Source organism: Netta rufina (assembly GCF_964035555.1).
Source record: "Netta rufina genome assembly, chromosome: 17".
NCBI classification, from domain to species: Eukaryota; Metazoa; Chordata; class Aves; order Anseriformes; family Anatidae; genus Netta; species Netta rufina.
The window spans coordinates 8438837-8458971 of NC_140141.1; the positions used below are offsets into that span (position 1 = coordinate 8438837).

Genomic DNA, 20135 nt, shown 5'->3' on the forward strand with positions numbered 1-20135 from the left:
ACACTGCCTCTCTGATACCATGCAGTGGGGAGGGAATTGTGCTGAATATAATCACTTTGCTGAAGAGTTGTTATGCTTGGGATGCTCCATAATATTTAAGAATGAGATACCATCTTCTATACCAATATAAAGATAAATTGTGTGCTTAGAAAAGATAAATTGTGTGCTTAGATGTAGCATGTATTGAACAGTCTGTCAAGATTAGCGCGGTCCAGTTAGATTATAATCACAATCTTCTGTATTTGCTGTGATGAAGATGTTCATAGATTGAGGAGAAAATTTCAGTGGCTTTGTGAGAGGTGATACAGTGCCACAGATAAGGCTGCCTGTACTGCCTGGAAGTGCTTTTCGAAGTTTTCAAGTATTTAGTTGTTTTAAATTTGAAGACTTTTGTAATTTCAGAAGGTTATAACAGTGGATATAATAGTTTTTCCTTGTAGGCTTTCCTTTAATATACTTACAAATTTAAATCCAGCATAGCTCAGGTTTTTGTTTGTTTGTTTGTTTTGCCTGGGGATTTCCTTAACTAAAAAGAAAAATACCTAAAACTATTGACTCTCTTCAGTTACAGGATTCTGGTATAGTTTGTGTGTATGTATGCCTAAGATGATATCTACTATCACATGTGTTTTCCTGATCTGTTTTCTTCCTTCTTGGTTCATAGGACAGTCATTTACATCACACCTTGCCCCATTTTCCTGTGACACTATTACCTGTCACCATTTAGGCTTTACAGTATTTATAAATTCTGTAACCTTATCGGGTTATATATATCAATAGATAGGTTTTTTAAATTTAGTCAATAAATTTTCCCTTTCTCCATGAAAAAAATGGATATTATACTGAGAAGAACCAATTATCTCTCTTTAAAATAAATAAATACAGTTTATCTATCTAGATTACGTTACATAGGTTATAATATATTTGGAATTTAAGACAAGCCATTTAGGAATTTTTGATAAATAAACAGTTAGGAAAATCTTCAAGAGAGATGATCACATTACTACTTCTGGAACCCTTCCTTCTTAATTGCTTAGTTCTTTGTCTGAAATTTTCCAGAAATATCCTACTAGATTAAATGTAACAGTGAAATACCGGGTGGTTTAATTTCAGTTATGTCTAGAGAAAGAAGTCAGAATCTTAGAACCTAGAATAAAGGTCAATGGGAGCTTAGCTTCCAGTCCTAAAGGGATAAAACTGACTTGAAATACAGCTAATTTTAAATATGAGTCAAGTAGTTTGAAGTATTAGATCTGCATGCCACCTTATTCATTTTGTTTCCATCCCATCTCTACTTTCTTCTATTTCAAAAATAGCTTAATATGCTTTATAGAAAGTACTTGCATTAGTTTATGCAATGAAAGTGGAAGAAACCTTAGCTGTATAACAGGTTCCGTAAAATTCCCAAGATACGTGGTGTAATTAAACATAAAATAAAAATAGAAGAAAAAGAAACAGATTATCTGATCTGGCAGCTAGTAGAAATTACAATGTCATTTGTAAAAATGGTAGGTAAAACACTGGAAAAGCAAGCATTTTGTTTAAGTATATTTGCAAGCTTTTATCCCTACAGCAATACGACACTAAGACATCCTTATGATACAGTCTGGGTTCTTCAAAAACTTGATGCATGATACAGAATAAAATGCATATTTTGAACAGTAAGACTGCTCAAGGAACAACCACATGATCAGATTTTCATCAGCAATGTTGTATTTTAGATTATGAATCACTTTGATTTGACCCAACACATGGGAATCTCCCCTTCACCCAGCAGGGAGTAATGGCAGTTGGACTTTTTCTGCCAACAGTTTAAAAATCAAATGGCGTTAATTTAGATCTAGGAGAGGCATGGTAAAAGGCAGCCAATATATGTGTTACAGATTCTTCAAAACGAAATGGTTGTCATCTTTCCAGATAGCTGAGAAGAGACGTATGTGCTATGCTCTACTGCTTTATATATTTAAGTGCTTGGCTTGTGTAGGAAATTGGAACATTTAAATTTGAATGTGTGGCCAACTGTGTTCTGGGATTTTAGTTTGTCCCATTTAATGAAGTATATTATTCACTTTTCTTTGACATCTAGGCAAAAATGCCTCTTGAACAGATTTAGTTGAATGTTAATTGTTTCTGAAATTCTATTTATTAAGCTGTTTTCAAGATTATTCTGAGGATCCTTTCCCTTCTGTTGTGATGACATTGCTTTTCAGTTAGGCAGAGGTACAGGTATTCATCCATCCAGTGTTTATGGCCTTTCATTCATAAAAATGAAAAGGGATTGTAAAAAGGGCCCGCTGTTGTTTGTATTTGTCTTTAAAATGAAGGGGAATGTGGTTTAAAGCATCATAGTTTAATGCTATTCTGATTTAACAAATGGATGGTTGCACTTCATTAAAGGCAAGGCTATTGTGCTTGTTGAGGTTTTGCTTTTCACTGATTTTCTATTAGTCTGTTGTGCTGCCATGTTTTTTTCTTTCTTCATATATCCTATGCTGATGTCGCTTGGATAAAATATTTCTTGCATTTTTCCACTTTTTCTGGCTATATATAGTGCTACTTATAGTAATCTAAACAACATTTCTAGGAAGATTCATCAGATTATACTGCCTTTATTGCACCTCTTACTCAGTTTTCTTAAATACCATGCTTCAAAAGTCTCTATGAGAAACGTTAGCCTCATTTCACTTAAGGGGAAATTGAGGCAAAAAAGATGAGTTGCTTTGGCAGAGGCACACTGAGTCAGCAGGAGATCTGAGAATACAACCAGAACTCCTGACTCCCAACACAATACTTTATTATTTGAGAGAGAACTGTCACGTTTAAATTGCATTGGAGCATATTTATACTGTAAACCCAATCAAAAATAATTCACAGCATTTTGCGTAAGAAACAAAGCTATTCCTAATCTAAGTACACTCCCATGCATAAAATCTGCCATTATAATATAGCCTGCGTGTAAATCTGCAAAAGAAAGCATCTTGTATTGTCTGCTTGCTGAGCAATAAATGGTTCTGCAAGAGGAGAACACTTTTTCTATAAAGCTGTACTCACTGACATATAATCCAATTTATTTTTATTTCTAGGTGATAACAGATTTGGAAGAGCAGCTGAACCAGCTCAGTGAAGACAATGCAGAACTGAACAATCAGAATTTCTTCTTGTCCAAACAACTTGATGAGGCCTCAGGGGCCAATGATGAGGTTGTCCAGTTGCGAAGTGAAGTTGACCATCTCCGTCGAGAGATCACGGAGAGAGAGATGCAGCTTACCAGTCAGAAACAAGTAAGCAACATAAATCTGGAATCACAGTCGAGCTAGATGATTATCTGAAATGCTAAAAATTCTTTTAAATCTGAAAGCCTGCAGGGAATGAATATGCCTCTAGGGGCGATTGGACCGATTATTGTTTAAGCCTTCCTTCCCCATGTACTTGAATGAATTGAAATTTTTTGTTATTTCCCTTTGTTTTTTTTATGCAATTTTATTTAGATGCTTAGCACTGTGAGGTTATTGTAACTTAGAATTATTTGTTTTAAGTTTGTGACCCTGGCAATTCCAAAATCTTCATAATGTGATAGAAATGACATTAAAGGCAATCACAAGTAAATGTATGGAAGCCTTGAAATAAATGGGTTGTGATTTACCAGCTAATGTTTGCTGCCAATTTGCATGTACTGTAAGTTAAATGGTAAGGCTGAAGCTTAAAGTGCATGCTTGATGTGGGATGTGAGAATTGATAGGAGGATTTATTTTTAGACTATGGAGGCCTTGAAGACAACATGTACAATGCTGGAAGAGCAAGTAATGGACTTGGAGGCCCTGAATGATGAACTCTTGGAGAAAGAGCGTCAGTGGGAAGCATGGAGAAACGTTCTAGGGGATGAGAAGTCTCAGTTTGAATGTCGTGTCAGAGAGTTGCAGAGGATGCTGGATACTGAGAAACAGAGCAGGTCTTTTCTCTCTCTATTGCACGTTTTTATTAACTTGTATGAGCTTCTACAAAGCATTTTTAGAATAGGATATGGGAGTTGGAACTAAATATAAATTCTTGTGAGGTAGTTCTAAAAATGGTATACTAGTTAATAGTCATTCACCAGTAATATTATTCCTTTTGTTTCTTTACAAGTGAGCAATTCAAGGGGAACGGTATTTATCATTGCAATTTATAAAAGTCTTGCTTTTCTTTTACTTCTACTTTGTTATATGGAAAATTAATCCTTGCTCCAAACTGTTACTGTGGGGTCTTCAGGCTGCTTTTCTAGCAGGGGCAGGAACAGGGTTATATAAGTGTCGCAACAAACAGGCTTTATAAAGCAACATCTTGAATTTGAGGCAAATCCCTGAAAGTTATTGATGCCACTGCATGCTAGGAAGAGGTCAAACCCAGAAAGGAGTTAGGTAACAGTGTTTTGCATTTTAATGCAGAGTGCGAGCAGATCAGCGTATTACTGAATCTCGCCAGGTGGTAGAACTAGCTGTCAAAGAACACAAGGCAGAGATTCTAGCCCTCCAGCAAGCACTAAAGGAACAAAAACTCAAAGCTGAGAGCCTTTCTGATAAGGTAAGTAACTTCCAGCCTGAGACTTTTATTATTAGCTGAGATATTTGTCTTTTATTGAGATGTTACTTCTAGAAATGTGGTCTTGAGCAGCTTTTTCAAGGTGCTGGGGCAGATTAAAGATAGGAGGTCAATAGGATAGAATTCTGTCTTCAAGCCAAAGACTTGGGATTTCATTTTACAATAGATTAATTCAGTTGGAAAGGACCTACAAAGATCATTCAATCTGACTGCCTGACCACTTCAGGGCTAACCTAAAGTTAAAGCATATCACTGAGGGCATTATCCAAATGCCTCTTGCCCACTGGCAGGCATGGGACATCATCCACCTTGCTCGGAAGCCTGTTCCAGTGCACGATGACCCACATGGTAACGAATTTTTTTCTAACATGCAGTCTGAACCTCCCCTCATACAGCTTTGTGCCACTCCTGCACATCCTGTCGTCGGTTTGCAGGGAGAAGAGCACCTCCCTCTCTTCTTCCTTTGCACAGGAAGTTGCAGACAGCAATGAGGTCGCTTCTTGGCCTACTTTTCTCCATTCTAGACAAACCAAGTGTCCTCAGGCTCTCCTCATAGGATATGCCTTCCAGCCCTTTTACTAACTTTGTTGCCCTCCTCTGGATGCAGTCAAGTATTTTTTTTATATTTATATATACATGTGTATATATAATATTATTTATATTTATAAATTAAAAATAATCATATATATATACATACACACACACACACTTTTATTGTGGAGCCCAAAACTTCACACAGTACCTCCAGGTGAGGCTGCACCAATGCTAAGTATAGTGGGATAATCATCTCTTTTGCCTGGCTGGCTGTGCTGTGTGTGATGCACCCCAAAATACAGTTTGTCCTCTCACACTGAGCCTCCTGCAACCAGCCCCCACCCCAGATCTCTTTCTGCAGCGCTGCTCTCCAGCCACTCATCTCCCAGTCTGTACTTGTGCCCATTTTGAGAAAAATTGAAGGTAAAAACAACCTGTGCCAGGAGCGTACAATGCATTCTGTCAATAACTTGATGTCCACATTTTTAATTTGAGCAGTAACATACCAAATTGTTGTCCCCCCACAGCCCATTATAGTAAGTAAACGGTAGTTGTACCATTTCTCTTTTGTGTATGTTTTGTGAAGTTGGATTTTAAGATTGTGAAGCATTGTTTATTAGCCTTGTCCTGATCATCTATCCCACCTGCCTAGCTCAATGACCTGGAGAAGAAGCATGCTATGTTGGAGATGAATGCACGCAGTTTACAACAGAAGCTTGAGACAGAAAGGGAGCTCAAGCAGAGGCTTCTGGAAGAGGTAACCTTGTAAATTCAAGTTATAACTAAAGAAGGCTCCATAGTGTGGGGAAGAAGGGAGAAAGTTGTGTGGATAGCAGTTATTACATATCTGTTCTTCTCATATACGACTGTGGAGAATTAATGAAGATAGGGGCTTTGTTTTTACTTAAGACTTTGCAAAATGGATGGCTGCAGCAGGGAGCGGTAAAGGTGAACTGCTGCACAAGGAAAGGTGAGCTGGGAGCCAAGAGCTGCCAGCAAGGTGGGCAAGGACAGGGACTTTGCAGCCCGTAGGCACAGTCCCACAGTACCTGCACAAGAAGACCAGATCAGGGCTGGTGACAGTAACTGGGTTAAGCTGGTTCCCTGATGGTCATCAGAGAAGCCTGTAGTGATAAGGTACATCCTAGGTCACCTCTGCAAGGCAGTGTCCATGCCCAGGCACAGCATTCATACACCATAGTTCGGATGCAGCAAGGGCAAAGACCATAGCTCAAAACCAGCTCTGGAGCCAATGTGCTGAGGGTGCATGGGGGTGGAGGCCACAGGTGAGGCTTTTCATGGCTCTTTTTTTAATAATTCAGCTGGGTTCACAGAGGTCTGATCCAAGGTTACACACCTGCACCGTATCAGAGAGATGTTGAATGCAGGCCAAAACCTAGGTAGTGGGGGAAGAGTTTGTAGAGGAAGATTTTGGAGGAAAGGTGGTTGCAGGCTACACAGGGCAGTTAGAGCCCGTTGATGTACCTGGGGCACAGACAAGTTACCATAGAGTTGATAATTCCGTTATGAATTGCAGTGAAAAATTTCTGGCTCTTAATAATATCTCAGCATTGATGGTTTTCATACCTGGGATGAGATTTTCTCATCAAGAAAACTACTTAGGAGTAGTTGTATCATGTGCTCTTTTCTGTTGTTGTTTGGAGACAAAGATGTAAACTTTTGGACTTAAATTTCCTCATCTCATGCGAATAGAGGCAGGAGTTTATCCTGGTTTATAGGAAAGATCGTTTTCACTAGGAACAGCTGAGATGGCTTTTGGTGATTGCATAAAGGACTTGAGAAACGGCATGCAAATTACTTCATGTGTGTGCAGTACAATTAATAATTACAAAATTTTAAAGTGCTTAAAAAGCAATTAGCTTGAACACATAGTTGAAAGAAATTCTGTTGCTATGAATTAATGTCAATACACTACATGGAAATAGTCATATTGCACTTTGAAGGGAAGGAAAATTGGAATATTGTAGCTTTTTAGCTTTTAAAGTGTCGGTTTGGTTTCAAGTTGTACAATATGCTTAATTTACTAGGAATGTTAACATGCAATAACTTTTTTTAAAAAAACAAACAAACACTGGCCTTTGTTTTCCTATTAACAGCAGGCAAAGCTGCAGCAGCAAATGGATCTGCAAAAGAATCACATCTTCCGCCTAACTCAAGGACTACAGGAGGCTCTAGATCGAGCAGATCTTCTGAAGACTGAAAGAAGTGATCTGGAATATCAGCTGGAAAACATTCAGGTGAGGGTGAGGAAACAGTGGGCAGGACTCTGTGCTTCCTATTTAATGTGGACTTTGGGCGTGTGGCTTACTGTTTCTGTGTGACACTTCCTAATACACTATTTTTAACTTCATTCTATTGAGTTGTCTATTTGTTTCTACTGTTAGGATGAAATTGCTTACGTATTTGTTTATTTCACAGGTTCTCTATTCCCATGAAAAAGTGAAAATGGAGGGCACTATTTCTCAGCAAACCAAACTCATTGATTTCCTGCAGGCAAAGATGGACCAACCGGCAAAAAAGAAAAAGGTGGGTGAAAAAGGTTTGAGGCATGGAGTTAAATGATGGCTTTGTGATTAGTTATGTGCTGTGTATTCAAAATATTCTGTTTTATCTTTCTTTGTGCAACACAAATGTGTCCTCATCTAAGTATTCGAGTCACTGAGCACAAGCTTTACAAGGCAGAATGTCTTTCACATGGCCTTTCTGGTATTTTGTTATTCCCACAATACTTAGGTTACAATCCAGTAGCTACACATCAATGAGGCTGTAGAATACAGAGTTTTAATTTAATTTTATCATGCTTTTTTCTTTTTTATAACAGTATGTACGTGTGTATGAACATATTTTGTATCTAGAGTGGTTGTCTTGTAGCATAGGATTGATTAGTTAGGTGACATGGCTTGTCACATCTGTGTCATAAGCAGTTCTGTCATTTTGAATTTAAATTAATTTTAACCACATATTTTGAGATCCTCTGTCTAGATGCTTTCGGAAACTCAAGGTGTGAGTACTAACAGGTAATGTTTGTCCCTCTTTAAATTAATCCATATCGCAACACTTTTTCTCCAGTGCCAGTATGAGATAAAAATCCATCCGTACTTATATCAGAATTACCGTTAGGCCCTCTGGCCGGACTGCCACTAGCTAGTTTCACTTTGCCTAGTTTAAGCCATCTCTTACTAGGAGTTAGGAGTTGTCTGTGTGTTTCTGTTGCTAGGGCCTGTTTAGTCGGCGGAAAGAGGACCCTTCTTTACCCACACAGGTTCCCCTGCAATACAATGAGCTGAAAGTGGCACTGGAGAAGGAGAAAGCTCGTTCTGCTGAGCTGGAGGAGGCTCTACAGAAAACACGCATTGAGCTCAGATCTGCTCGTGAAGAAGGTAGGAGTTAGCAGAAAAGGTGAATCTGGAGGAGACGCACATTTTTGGTCTGAAAACATGCCTTTAATTGTATGCCGCTAGAGCAGTAATGTGTTGTTTAAGTCTTACCTACTGCTGTGAAGATGCAGTAAGGCTACACGGTTTTCTGCTGGTTGTAACCATTGAATGGTTGCACAGAACCACTGCTGTGAACTAGTGCTTCATATTGGTTATGTTGATCAGTGATATTTATCTCATCTGTAGCTGCTCATCGGAAAATATCAGACCACCCTCATCCATCCACTCCAGCCACAGCCAGGCAGCAGATCATCATGTCTGCCATAGTCCGCTCACCAGAGCATCAGCCTACTCCAATCAGTCTGCTAGCTCCACCCTCCAGTCGCAGGAAGGAATCTTCCACACCAGAAGGTAGGTCCTTGGTGAACTTCTGTTTTTCAAACGAGTATGTTTTCTGTACTATTCTGTGCATTGATCAAAAGGATTTATGGCTGTTTCCTTAGCAATTAAGGTTTTTACTTATCTAAGCTGCATACAGATTTGTTCTGCTGAGCAGAAAGATTCAATCAAGATTTTTGGTAATAGGAAAAGACTTGGGTTAGGCATAAATGGAAGTTACCAGGTCAAAGATATTGACACCCTATTAGCTAGAAGAAGGGGATACCCTTCCATATTACTAAGGATGGAGGGGAGAGGGTCATCAGAAAAAGTAAAGGGATTAAGGGCTCTGCTCTTTTATTCTTAACTGGTATTCAGGAATGAGTGTCAAACCTAGAGACTCTGAGCTACAACCTCCAGTCTTTAGAAGAAAATGGAAAAGCCAAAAGCACAAGTAGGTCCCACCATCACAGATACTGGGGAGGCACAGGGTGCTGTAAGGATGGATAGCATCAGCATAGGAAGATGTCTTCCGTGGCAGATCATGGTCAGGAAATAGAATCATGTTATTCAGTAAAAGAGCATGCCTTGAAGGATTAACTTTGTTCCTTAACGATCAAAAATACAGAATAGATCCACTAACAGGGATTTTAGGTATGCTTTTAGATATGCTGGCACCGATGGTTAGTATGAAGGCTGTATGGAAAAGGCCTGCTGTATATTGACTACAAAAGTATAGGTGCTGAAGGGTTTGTTAGCTATAAGCAAAACTGTGATTAGTCTAGCACATTGTAAGAATTGCAGTTAAGTGCAGACTTGAAATTCAGCTGGATTGATTGGCATAATCTTGCTACACCAAACAGTAGCAGTTTCAGCTCTATAGTCTGCTCTCAAGTGGCACATTCTGTGCACCTGTATAAGGTAGTTACTGAGGTGGAGATGTAGTTTAAGATTTGCAGATTGCAAAGAAAAATGGACAGGGTCTATTTTAATTGGGGCTTTGATAGGGATATTCAATCACTTTTTAATTCCTTTGACTTTAAAATGCCCAAACTTACTATAATTTTCATGCTTGTTACAGTTTGCATCCTGATCATAGATTTTGTCCCTTTTAGAGTACAGTCGGCGCCTGAAAGAGCGAATGCATCACAATATCCCACATCGTTTTAATGTGGGGCTAAATATGAGAGCAACGAAATGTGCAGTATGTCTGGATACTGTGCACTTTGGACGGCAAGCATCTAAATGTCTTGGTAAGAGCAGAGCGTGTGTGCAGAGTGTAACATGGCAGTAGAATGAAAAAGGATAAGCTGTCTAGAATAGAATTTCAGTGAAAGTTGAATAAATGACCAAGCATGAAAATTTTGAAACTTCTTGGTGCAAACATTCTACATTAGAAAACATCAGATGGTTTAGAGTAGAAGGAAATTCTTATAAAAGCTGGGGGTTGTGCATTAGAAGTTGAAGCAACTGTACCGTGCTTTTTTTTGTCATTTTACATAAGTTTTTCTCCGTCCTTCTGTCAGAATGCCAGGTGATGTGTCACCCAAAATGCTCAACTTGCTTGCCAGCTACTTGTGGACTGCCAGCAGAATATGCCACACACTTTTCTGAAGCATTCTGCCGGGATAAAATGAATTCTCCCGGTCTGCAGCTGAAGGAGCCAAGCAGCAGTCTACGTCTTGAAGGGTGGATGAAAGTGCCAAGGTATAAACATGAATCTTGGTGCCATATCAGGTGCTGAAACATTTGGAAAAGCTTTATATATTATCCTGGCTCTTGTGAGGTGATAATTGGTACATGCCCATTACAGTTTCTTACTGTTACTGAAATCTCTTCCTACAATTTGCATGTTTGTTTTGTTCATAATCCAGATAGAAAATCCAATGTGGTTTTGTGCTTATTTTCTTCAGGAATAATAAACGTGGGCAGCAGGGCTGGGACAGGAAGTATATTGTCCTGGAAGGAACAAAAGTGCTCATTTATGATGCAGAAGCAAGAGAAGGTAACAGCATTTCTAGGAAGAACAATTTTTCTTGCAATATTCATATATTGTTTGGAGAGGCCTAAAGATTGTTTGCTGTGGCTATTCCTAATTAAGTTAATCCTTTGTAATAAAGCAACATAGTTGATTTTTTTTTTTAGATCCGTAATGGTTTTATTGGCTGGTATGTCATTACAATCCAGCTGGGAAATATCCAGGGTGTATGCGCTTCATTTTGCTATCACAGGTAGTTTCTCACTGATTTGCTCTTCTTAGTCCATCTCCCCATTCTCTCTGCAGCTGGACAGAGGCCTCTGGAAGAATTTGAGCTCTGCCTTCCTGATGGTGATGTAACTGTTCATGGAGCTGTAGGAGCTACTGAACTTACCAATACAGCAAAGACAGGTGAGAATCTATGTACGTGAGGTCAAATGGATTTCATCTGGCTTGACATCAGTTGGCATTCTGTTTGGCTGAACAGATTTTTCTCTCTTTAACTTTCATTTTGTAACTGTGCAATTATGAGGTTACCTCTCTCTGAATTAGGTGAATAGGTCAGTCATCTAGATACACAGGCGGTTGCTTCTGTCATGGTACTTGAGCTGTGAATAAGATAACCATCAAGCCAAATGGAAGTAAATATTAGTATTTTGTAACATACTTAAAGGCATACTTGATTTATTTCAAATTTCTTTGCTCAGTGCTCGCTATAAACTGTGAAATTTTGTAATTCATGCCACCATTGTACTCTAACCAAAAAGTTATTAACTTAGAAACACTGTGGGGTGTATATACAATCTCATTATTAAAAAATGTTAATGTTTTGATTTGTATGTATTCAATAGAACTGATGAAAAGATTATGTATGTCTTGACTTCAACATTAAAGGATACAGACTGTTAAAAACAAAGGTTTCCACAAGCAATTTTTACAGATTTTTCTTGAACAGTACAGGGAAAACTTTAGTTGAGTGCCTGGTTTTGTACTTCTTTCCCATTAAGTTTCTTTTCTGAATAAAAGACAAGAAATGATTCTTATTTATTAGAGACAGCCTTGTACGTATGGTTTGCATACCTCTGTCTAATACTTAGCTTTAAGTGGCTAGCCTATTCAGGACCTGTAAAGGAGAAACCTATGTATAAATTGCCATGGTAACACATCCTGCTAAATACAACTTCTTTCCAATGACGCTGAAAGGTGTTGATATAAGTCCACTGACAATATTCTGAAAACTAATCTAAGTCTTATTCTATCTATACAACATCTCAGATGTGCCATATATCCTAAAATTGGAGTCTCATCCACACACCACTTGCTGGCCTGGTAGAACACTCTACCTGTTAGCACCCAGCTTCCCTGACAAACAGCGCTGGGTCACAGCACTGGAATCAATAGTGGCAGGTGGGAGAGTTTCCAGAGAAAAAGCTGAGGCTGATGCTGTGAGTATAAAAGTTTCTTTTAATAATAAAATATTCTGGGAGGGAGCAGAGTGTTTGAAAATTACTTTTTTTTTTGGTATTTGACACACTGAGGTTTAACTGAAGGTAAGTTATTTCTGCCTTGAGATGGACAGTATGAGTAACAGGAACTAGTTCCTTGTGAGACTGAAGTTTTATATTACAATAGCTTTCATTAGACTTGGGGCATATAATAAGAGGACCCCAAAACGATCTCTAATTCCAGCAAACAGAAGGAAGAAACAGCAATTGGGATGTGGTTTAAATCTAATGTACCACATGGAATGAGCAAACCTTGAAAGAAAAAAATAAAAACCAAAAAGCTCCTTCTTCCATTCTTAGGGAGATGGGTTTTCCTTTTGGTTCTTGGGGGGGGGAACTGTGTGTTTGTTTTTTACTTTTAGTTTTATTTCTGATTAGAATAAGAGGTTAAATTGAGTTGTTTTGTATCTGGATTGCCTTTTTTTAACATTGTTGTACTGATAACTCCTTATTTTCTGATAAAGGGAGAATTGATTCTATGGCATTATATGTTAAAATGATAGCTCTGGAAGTAGTGAACATCTGATGAGGGGGAAATCATCTCTCATGCTAACATTTCTTCCATCTCTGAGAAAATATATAAGCTCCCACTGACATTTGGGCTTTTTTTTAATCCTTCTCAAAAAATGTCACTGCTCCATTACAGGAGGTGGAGGTAAATGGAAAGGATAGGGACAACAATGGGTTCTGTCTGAGTTTAGGTTAATTCTAATTGTATTTCCTCTAGATGAAAGTATACTAATTCTTTTGTAGGAGGAAACCCTGCAACTTTTAGTACAGATTTCCTTTTCTGAGAAAGCTAAACTTTTCTCCCATCTGAAATGATGATTTTACGTTGTTCAAATACTTGTAGAGAAAGAGATCAAGATGAACTCAACAAAAAAAAATTCTTTCTGTCATTTGCAGAAATTGCTTGGAAACTCCCTGCTAAAGCTAGAAGGTGAAGACCGTTTGGATATAAATTGCACAATGCCATTTAGTGACCAGGTAATGACAATGGTCAGTTGAACCTTACTGAATATTTTATTGTTCTTTCATGAAAATTGTAACTTAACATCTGTGTGTGCAATTGTATACTTTGTTATTGGTTTGTTTTTTTCCTCTTCACTGGTAAATGAAATTATTCAAGCTTGCTCTTGGAGCATTCCTTGTTTACCACATGTGCTATTTTTCTCTTTTTCTTGTTGTCACTGCAGGTAGTACTTGTGGGTGCAGAGGAAGGTCTCTATGCCCTGAATGTATTAAAGAATTCCTTAACGCACATCCCAGGAGTGGGTGCTGTCTTCCAAATTCACCTCATCAAGGATCTGGAGAAGCTACTCATGATAGCAGGTAGGGGGCTATCTGCTTCCATATATGCCTGCAGTAACTTTGTGGTAACTGTGTATTGGTAGGAGGAAACTCACTGCCCTTCCTTTAGATTAATTACAGATTTTTTATTTATGTATTTATTTAAATCAGCATATCATCAGGAATCAATTACTGTGCTTAACGCAGCATTGTCTGATGTAAATGAATATCTGATTGAAGGCTTAGTTAACCCTTCAAGTGACAGAAAGTGATTTCTCGATTTCCAAAGCTGAGGGAGTGAGGAACAGAGACAAAATGTTTCCAGCTTTGGTTTGTAAACAGGTCAGTCTTCATTGGTTTTAGTTCCAAAAAGTGTCCCTGTTTTCTTTGTTATCTTAGCACTCATGGTGTCCGTGGATTTGAGCTGCAGTTACCTGTTTTGTTACATTTTCTCCTTTTATATGACTTTCATAGGCATGTGAGTGGAGCAGCTAGGTAATTCAGCTAGGCTGAAATCAGATGGAACTGGGTAGCCATTCTGAGCCCTTTGCAGTCCAGAAAGAAAATCAGCCTGTTCCTTCTTCCCCTGCTATACAGCAGGAGGAGACACTGCAGAGCAGCTGCAGTAAAGGAGGATCAGAACCTGCCTGGAGTGTTCGTCTCCTCACTGGGGCTCCACAGAAAGTGATGGAGGCTGGAGAAGGGTCTCTGACTCTGTCTTAGAGCAAACAGTCCAATGCATGCTTAAAAAGTGTCAATCTGGCTACTGAGCACACTCCTTCCTAATCTGTGCCTACCATTGTTTTAACACAGTTAACAAACTGAGGACCATCATATGATCTCTGTGGCCTAAGGCTGACAACAACTTTCAACCTTTCTTGCTCTAAATGCTAGTACATGTAACAAAATGGGGACTTGTGCTTGTTTAAGATTGCCTTATGAAAGGAACACTAGCATTCTCTCTTTTAGGAGAAGGCTGTGTTCCTGAGTCCCTGGGCTGTTTGTGAGAAATCAGGCTTGGTCTGTAATGCAGTTTATTGGAGCACTTGGAAACACATTGCAACTTATGTTGGCACAGAAAGGTTAACGAACCTTTCGCTTTAAGAAGTTCTAAAGAATAAAAGAAAACTTCCTGGCTAATTTTGGATAGTGTCCTAATGAGGTCATTATTAATGATGTTCTACCAGACCTTAGCAACATTAATAATCCATGGTTGTTATCCCTGTGGATTTACTGCTGGTTGTGTGGTGGTTTGTATTTTTTGTTAAGTTTTCTGTTTCACTTTTAATAAGAATTATATTAAATGAATTGTACATGGTACATTGTGGCTGTTACTGTGGTAACAGCCCGTAATGATAAGCTGCTGCTTAGGTAACAGAACAGACCTGTAGAGAACAGGGAGCTTTCCCTTGACAAAATGTAACCGCTTTTGTCTGCAGGAGAAGAAAGGGCTCTGTGTCTGGTGGATGTAAAAAAAGTGAAGCAATCGCTAGCCCAGTCTCACCTCCCAGCCCAGCCTGATATCTCACCAAATGTCTTTGAGGCTGTCAAAGGATGTCACCTTTTTGCTGCTGGCAAGGTAGGATAGAGTTCCCTCCTGTTCCCAGACCACCCTTTAGTCTGTACCGAGTTTAATATTAATCAAATCAGCATCTTTATTTCACTGGCAACAAATTCAGGGTCTGTATTCCTGTTTTAAAATATTTTCCTTGAAATAAGACGAATACAGGTGGAAAAGAGACTGAGCTGGAGCCAGTTTGGAGGATCTACTACAAATACAAATAGTCAGGATGGCGTGATGGTATATCCTAAACTTCTACATAATAAGAAATCCAGCAAAGCACAGCATGCCTCCTCACAGTTGACTTCAATTTTAAGATTTATACTTAGTGAAATTCATCTGCTATTTGTTCTTGAATGTCATGTAACAGTTTCCAGGTTAGCAAATTTATTTATGTGCTTGTGTCAGTTGACAACGTTTGATATTTCTGCTAATTGCCCGTTTCATTATGGAACATCTAGCCACGGTATTAAAAAAAAAAAAATCTCATTAACAATTAATTCTGCAGACTACTTTGATAACAAACTAAACATCATTCAGTTCAAAGAGATGTTTAAGGTAACAGCTTGAGGGGGTAAAATTAAACCTAACCTGTGTCAGTTTTTATTCCTTCTAATGAAACATTTTTCTGTGGAAAAGCTTCTGATTTTTATTAACTTGTTTCAAGTATAAAAGAAATGATAGAAGCAGTTCAAATTCACATTCTCTTTTGAGTTTGAAGAGGCTTTTCAGTATTTCACCACTTAGCAATAACTACCTTATTACTCTGCAAACTTCTTTTTGTGTTGAGAGATATTTGGATCTGTTCCATACACTCAGCATTAGAATTTACTCCATTACCATCCTAAACCTTGCCTGTAAACTTCCCTACAGGTGGAGAATGGTCTTTGTATCTGTGCAGCCATGCCCAATAAAGTGGTTGTTCTGCGATATAATGAGAGCTTGAACAAGTTCTGCATCAGAAAGGTAAGCTTAGTAATGCTCTTCAGTAGGTAAGGCAATTGACACCCTGCACTAAGACTTTGCTTTGCTCTGGAGTGAACACCTTAAACTTTTTGTGCATCCATAAGGACATTTGCTTTCCAGCTAAAATGATAGCAAACTGCAATGTGCACAGGCTACAAAGAAAGCAGGCAGCAAGTTCCTACACCAAGGGTTGGCATATTTGGAGAGATGCAGAACAGGGAATTGGGATTTTTTGAGATACTGGATACAGCTGTAATTGTACCCCTGTTTACCCAAGAAAGGCTTTCTTCTTAGTTATCCAGCAGTGTTTTTTCACCTTTATTGCCTTTGGAGAAATCCTCAACAAATGACCTCTCTTCTTTGCAATTAAAGAAGTGATGGGTATCTGAATTTGTTTACTGTTCCGAGGGAAATCAAAGTGCATTTGGTATTATCCCATCACAGGACAGGCAGCTGTTTGCTATACTTGCCCTGATATACGTGTCCTTTCTCCTGGCCAGCCAACAAGGCAGGAAGATCCAGACCTTATATACCTGTGTGCACACCTCCTGTGTGTGGAACCATGTCTGCCTGCACCACTGGTACTGCGTGGTACTGGCACCTGTATTGCTTCATTCTGCCAACTGTGGATATGAAAAGCAGATCCACTGCAACTCCTTCAGACTACCAGTTGCAGGCACGCATTCTTCGTGCTGGCCTCCTGGGAAGTTAATATACATTTGCTGGAGAAAATCTTGGCACAGACAATGAGGATACCAGCAAACTTGGAACATGTACAAGCTTTGTAGCAGATATTGAGTCCTGCTTACAATGGAGTACAAGCTGACAGGAAACTCTGAAGATGCACAGCCACCACTCTGCTGGTGCTGCCATTCAGCTTCTCCATGGTGCGGAGTGCCTTGACAAGGGCTTACAGGAAGAATGTGCAAAGGCGTGCTTTAGAAGGCAGGTTTTCCTTATCTTCACTGATCCAGACAACTTAATTTAGATCCTAACAAGATGGCAGAAAGCCCAGAATATACTCTTCTGTGCTGCCAACTAAATTTCTAGATAAACTAGGGTAAACAATAGACAGTAGAGATTAAAGAAGTCTAGATCAAATGCATGACTCTGGAGAGAAGTATTTGAAGTGATCTTTACAGCTTAGGATGGAGGCAAATCAAAATGATTGCTATAAGGTTTCTGGATAAAATGCTGGGCTGGAATGTACAGATGTTAGAACATCCTAATTCATAAACATACCAATTCTGTGATCCAATGAAATCCCAATGAATGTGGCAGTAGCCACACATTACTGTAGAATGGAGAACAGCAACTTTCATGAAAGGATTCTGTTTTCTGAGACCTTTCCATCAGGGACTGTTATGGATTAATTGAAGCAGCTTGGGGAGCAAATGTGGGTTATGCAAGGAGCCTTATCCTCAGAAGATCTTAGAGTCTGTGTTGTCAGTCTAGTCTGCAGAGCTTTCCTAGGTATTCAGTCATAATACAAATCTTGGTGGACAATGTACTGTGTTACTTTGTACAAGGAAGGAAGGCTGTGTATGTTTGTCATTGTCGTTAATGAGCCATTGAGCTAATTTCTTATCCATGTTCACAGCAGAGATGCATTACTGAGTTGATTCTTTCTGTTGGGCAAATCACAGTGGTGGGCATGACTACTGACAAAAGTTTTGTTCCTTTTAAGAGTCTGGGACTTGATTGGGTCAATCCTACTGCAGTTGTTTTAGGATCTTCTGTCTGCCTTTCTAGCAGCTGCTCTGAATGCTAGTGACTTCCAGGCTAGGAAGTGATTGTTTTAGCACAGCTATTGAGGAGCTGGGGCAAATTTAGCTGATATAGTGATGTCTCTCTGATTCAACTCTTAACTGCTCAGTCCTGCTCATATGTCATCTCCAGACACACTGTTCAGATGTGCAGTTGTTGGTGTGGCTGTGGTCTACTATAAATAAGCAGCAAGCCACTCCCTGCTGCTACAGAAAACTGAGCTACACAGCAGAATGTCTTCCAGGATGGTGTATCTTTAAAAAAAGGAAGAGTTTCTCAGTAAGGTCAGCACCCGGAGTTGAGCTGACCTACAATTCTATATTCAAGCAAATGTCACTTGCAACAAAATAAAAACATGTCCTTCTAATGATTACTTTTCCATGTTTTTGAGAGATGGTTAATGACTTTGGGGTTGCTGACTCTCTGTTTTGTAATTGTGGCAATGTATAATCTTCCAGAATAATTAATAGCTGTAAAGAATTACAGGAAACTAATATTGGTCTATACTTTCCTCTTCTCCAGGAGATTGAAACCTCAGAGCCTTGCAGCTGCATACATTTGACCACTTACAGCATCATCATTGGAACCAACAAGTTCTATGAAATTGAGATGAAACAGTATACGCTGGAGGGTAGGAGGCATTTCCTAAGGAATGTACCAAATGGCTCCACAGATTCTTTTGGTGGAGATGGAAGTACGGCTTTGGGGGGGAGAAAAATGTGCTGATCAAGCTGGTTTTCCCATTCTCTTTGCAGAGTTTCTGGATAAAAATGATCATACTTTGGCCTCTGCTGTGTTTGCTGCATCCACCAACAGTTTCCCAGTCAGTATCATCCAGGTGAACCCAACGGGGCAGAGGGAGGAATATCTGCTGTGTTTCCATGGTAAGTTTGTTGTATGATTGTACTACACCTGCTCTTGGTTTGTGAACTGTCAGAAGGTACTGTTGGAATAGAAAGCTGAACAGTTTACTTCCCATGATTTAAACAGTAAGATGCACAGGATGTTGATGCTACAATAACTGTTCCTGATCCAGTCTGCTGAAGCACTTTTGATCAGCTTGATTCTGACTTAAAAGTTCTCTGTGCCTGTGGATCAGTTACCACAAATAGTCTTCTGTGCCCAGAAAAGAAGGGATTGTAGTCAGTGTTCAGTGCAGACAGGTGTTTGATCAGCCTGATAAAACACTAGGGGGTTTTCAAGCTTTGGAATTCTTGTCTGATTTCCATACATATAGACGAGACCTTTTAATTTTCTTGTGCTGATAAAAAGAGGGTGTATTGTTTTTTCATATAGCTGCTTTTATTGGCTCTCTAGCATAGTGTCCTGGAAACGCACAGAAAATCTTCAAAAGCCCAGTAGCAGCAATTCTGAGCGAGTTACAGTAGGAATCTCATAGTGTTCCCAGCTGTAAAAACAGATGAAATAATGACCTTACCTTAATTGGTATAAAGAGACCTAGAAGTTAAGTACCTTTTGGTACTGCAAGTTCTCCTAAATCTAGACAATGCAATGTCAAGGCACTGTAGGACATGCAAGACAGCGAGCACCTCACTGTGTCAATATCCAGGCACTTGCTTATGACATAACACGACTTTTCTTGGCAGAGTTCGGGGTCTTTGTGGATTCCTATGGAAGACGCAGTAGGACAGATGACCTGAAATGGAATCGCTTACCTTTAGCTTTTGGTAGGTGCAGAGGGACATTCGCTTGGATTACAGACATAACTGAAAGAAGAAAACACTCCCGTGGGAAAGGCATTCTTCACTCTAAGCAGTTTTCTTCCTCCCTCTCCCAGTGCTCCCAGAAGCTATGGAAATTTTCACATGATTTAAGATTAGAATAAATCCTAATGGCAGACCACTTGAGGTGTAAACAATTAGGGAAAAATAAACCTAAATGATGTATTTCCTTAATGTTCCTAGTCTGTCAGTGACTAAACTGGCTAGTGGATTTTTTAATGATGCTTGAAAGTTTCTGAAATAGTCAAGAATATATCATTCCAGTGCGGATCCTTCAGGCCTTTCGTTCTATGTAATGGATTTTGTGCAGTTAATAGCACAATTTAATGCCTAATTCATAATACTTCAGTTAGTAAAATTATTGGGATGCAGGTAGTTTCAGAGCAATTCTCTAAGCTTCTCTCTCTCTGTTTAGTAATATTATCTGTCTTATTACAG

At 39.1% G+C, this 20135-nt stretch overlaps 1 protein-coding gene across 2 annotated transcripts in view; it reads left to right on the forward strand.

Moving 5' to 3' along the window:
- Nucleotides 1–20135, forward strand: part of CIT (citron rho-interacting serine/threonine kinase) — a gene marked incomplete at both ends in the record, with an annotated part of 70775 nt that overhangs the window by 48703 nt on the left and 1937 nt on the right. For both annotated transcript variants that reach the window (XM_084297024.1, XM_084297025.1), the window contains 20 exons: nt 3084–3281; nt 3756–3949; nt 4425–4560; nt 5765–5869; nt 7230–7370; nt 7552–7659; nt 8351–8513; nt 8757–8921; nt 10004–10141; nt 10415–10595; nt 10802–10893; nt 11173–11277; nt 12142–12311; nt 13278–13358; nt 13568–13703; nt 15101–15240; nt 16096–16188; nt 18478–18586; nt 18711–18839; nt 19563–19643. In XM_084297024.1, coding sequence (XP_084153150.1) covers nt 3084–3281; nt 3756–3949; nt 4425–4560; nt 5765–5869; nt 7230–7370; nt 7552–7659; nt 8351–8513; nt 8757–8921; nt 10004–10141; nt 10415–10595; nt 10802–10893; nt 11173–11277; nt 12142–12311; nt 13278–13358; nt 13568–13703; nt 15101–15240; nt 16096–16188; nt 18478–18586; nt 18711–18839; nt 19563–19643 — 2665 coding nt within the window. The remainder of the gene's footprint in view (nt 1–3083; nt 3282–3755; nt 3950–4424; nt 4561–5764; nt 5870–7229; nt 7371–7551; nt 7660–8350; nt 8514–8756; nt 8922–10003; nt 10142–10414; nt 10596–10801; nt 10894–11172; nt 11278–12141; nt 12312–13277; nt 13359–13567; nt 13704–15100; nt 15241–16095; nt 16189–18477; nt 18587–18710; nt 18840–19562; nt 19644–20135) is intronic.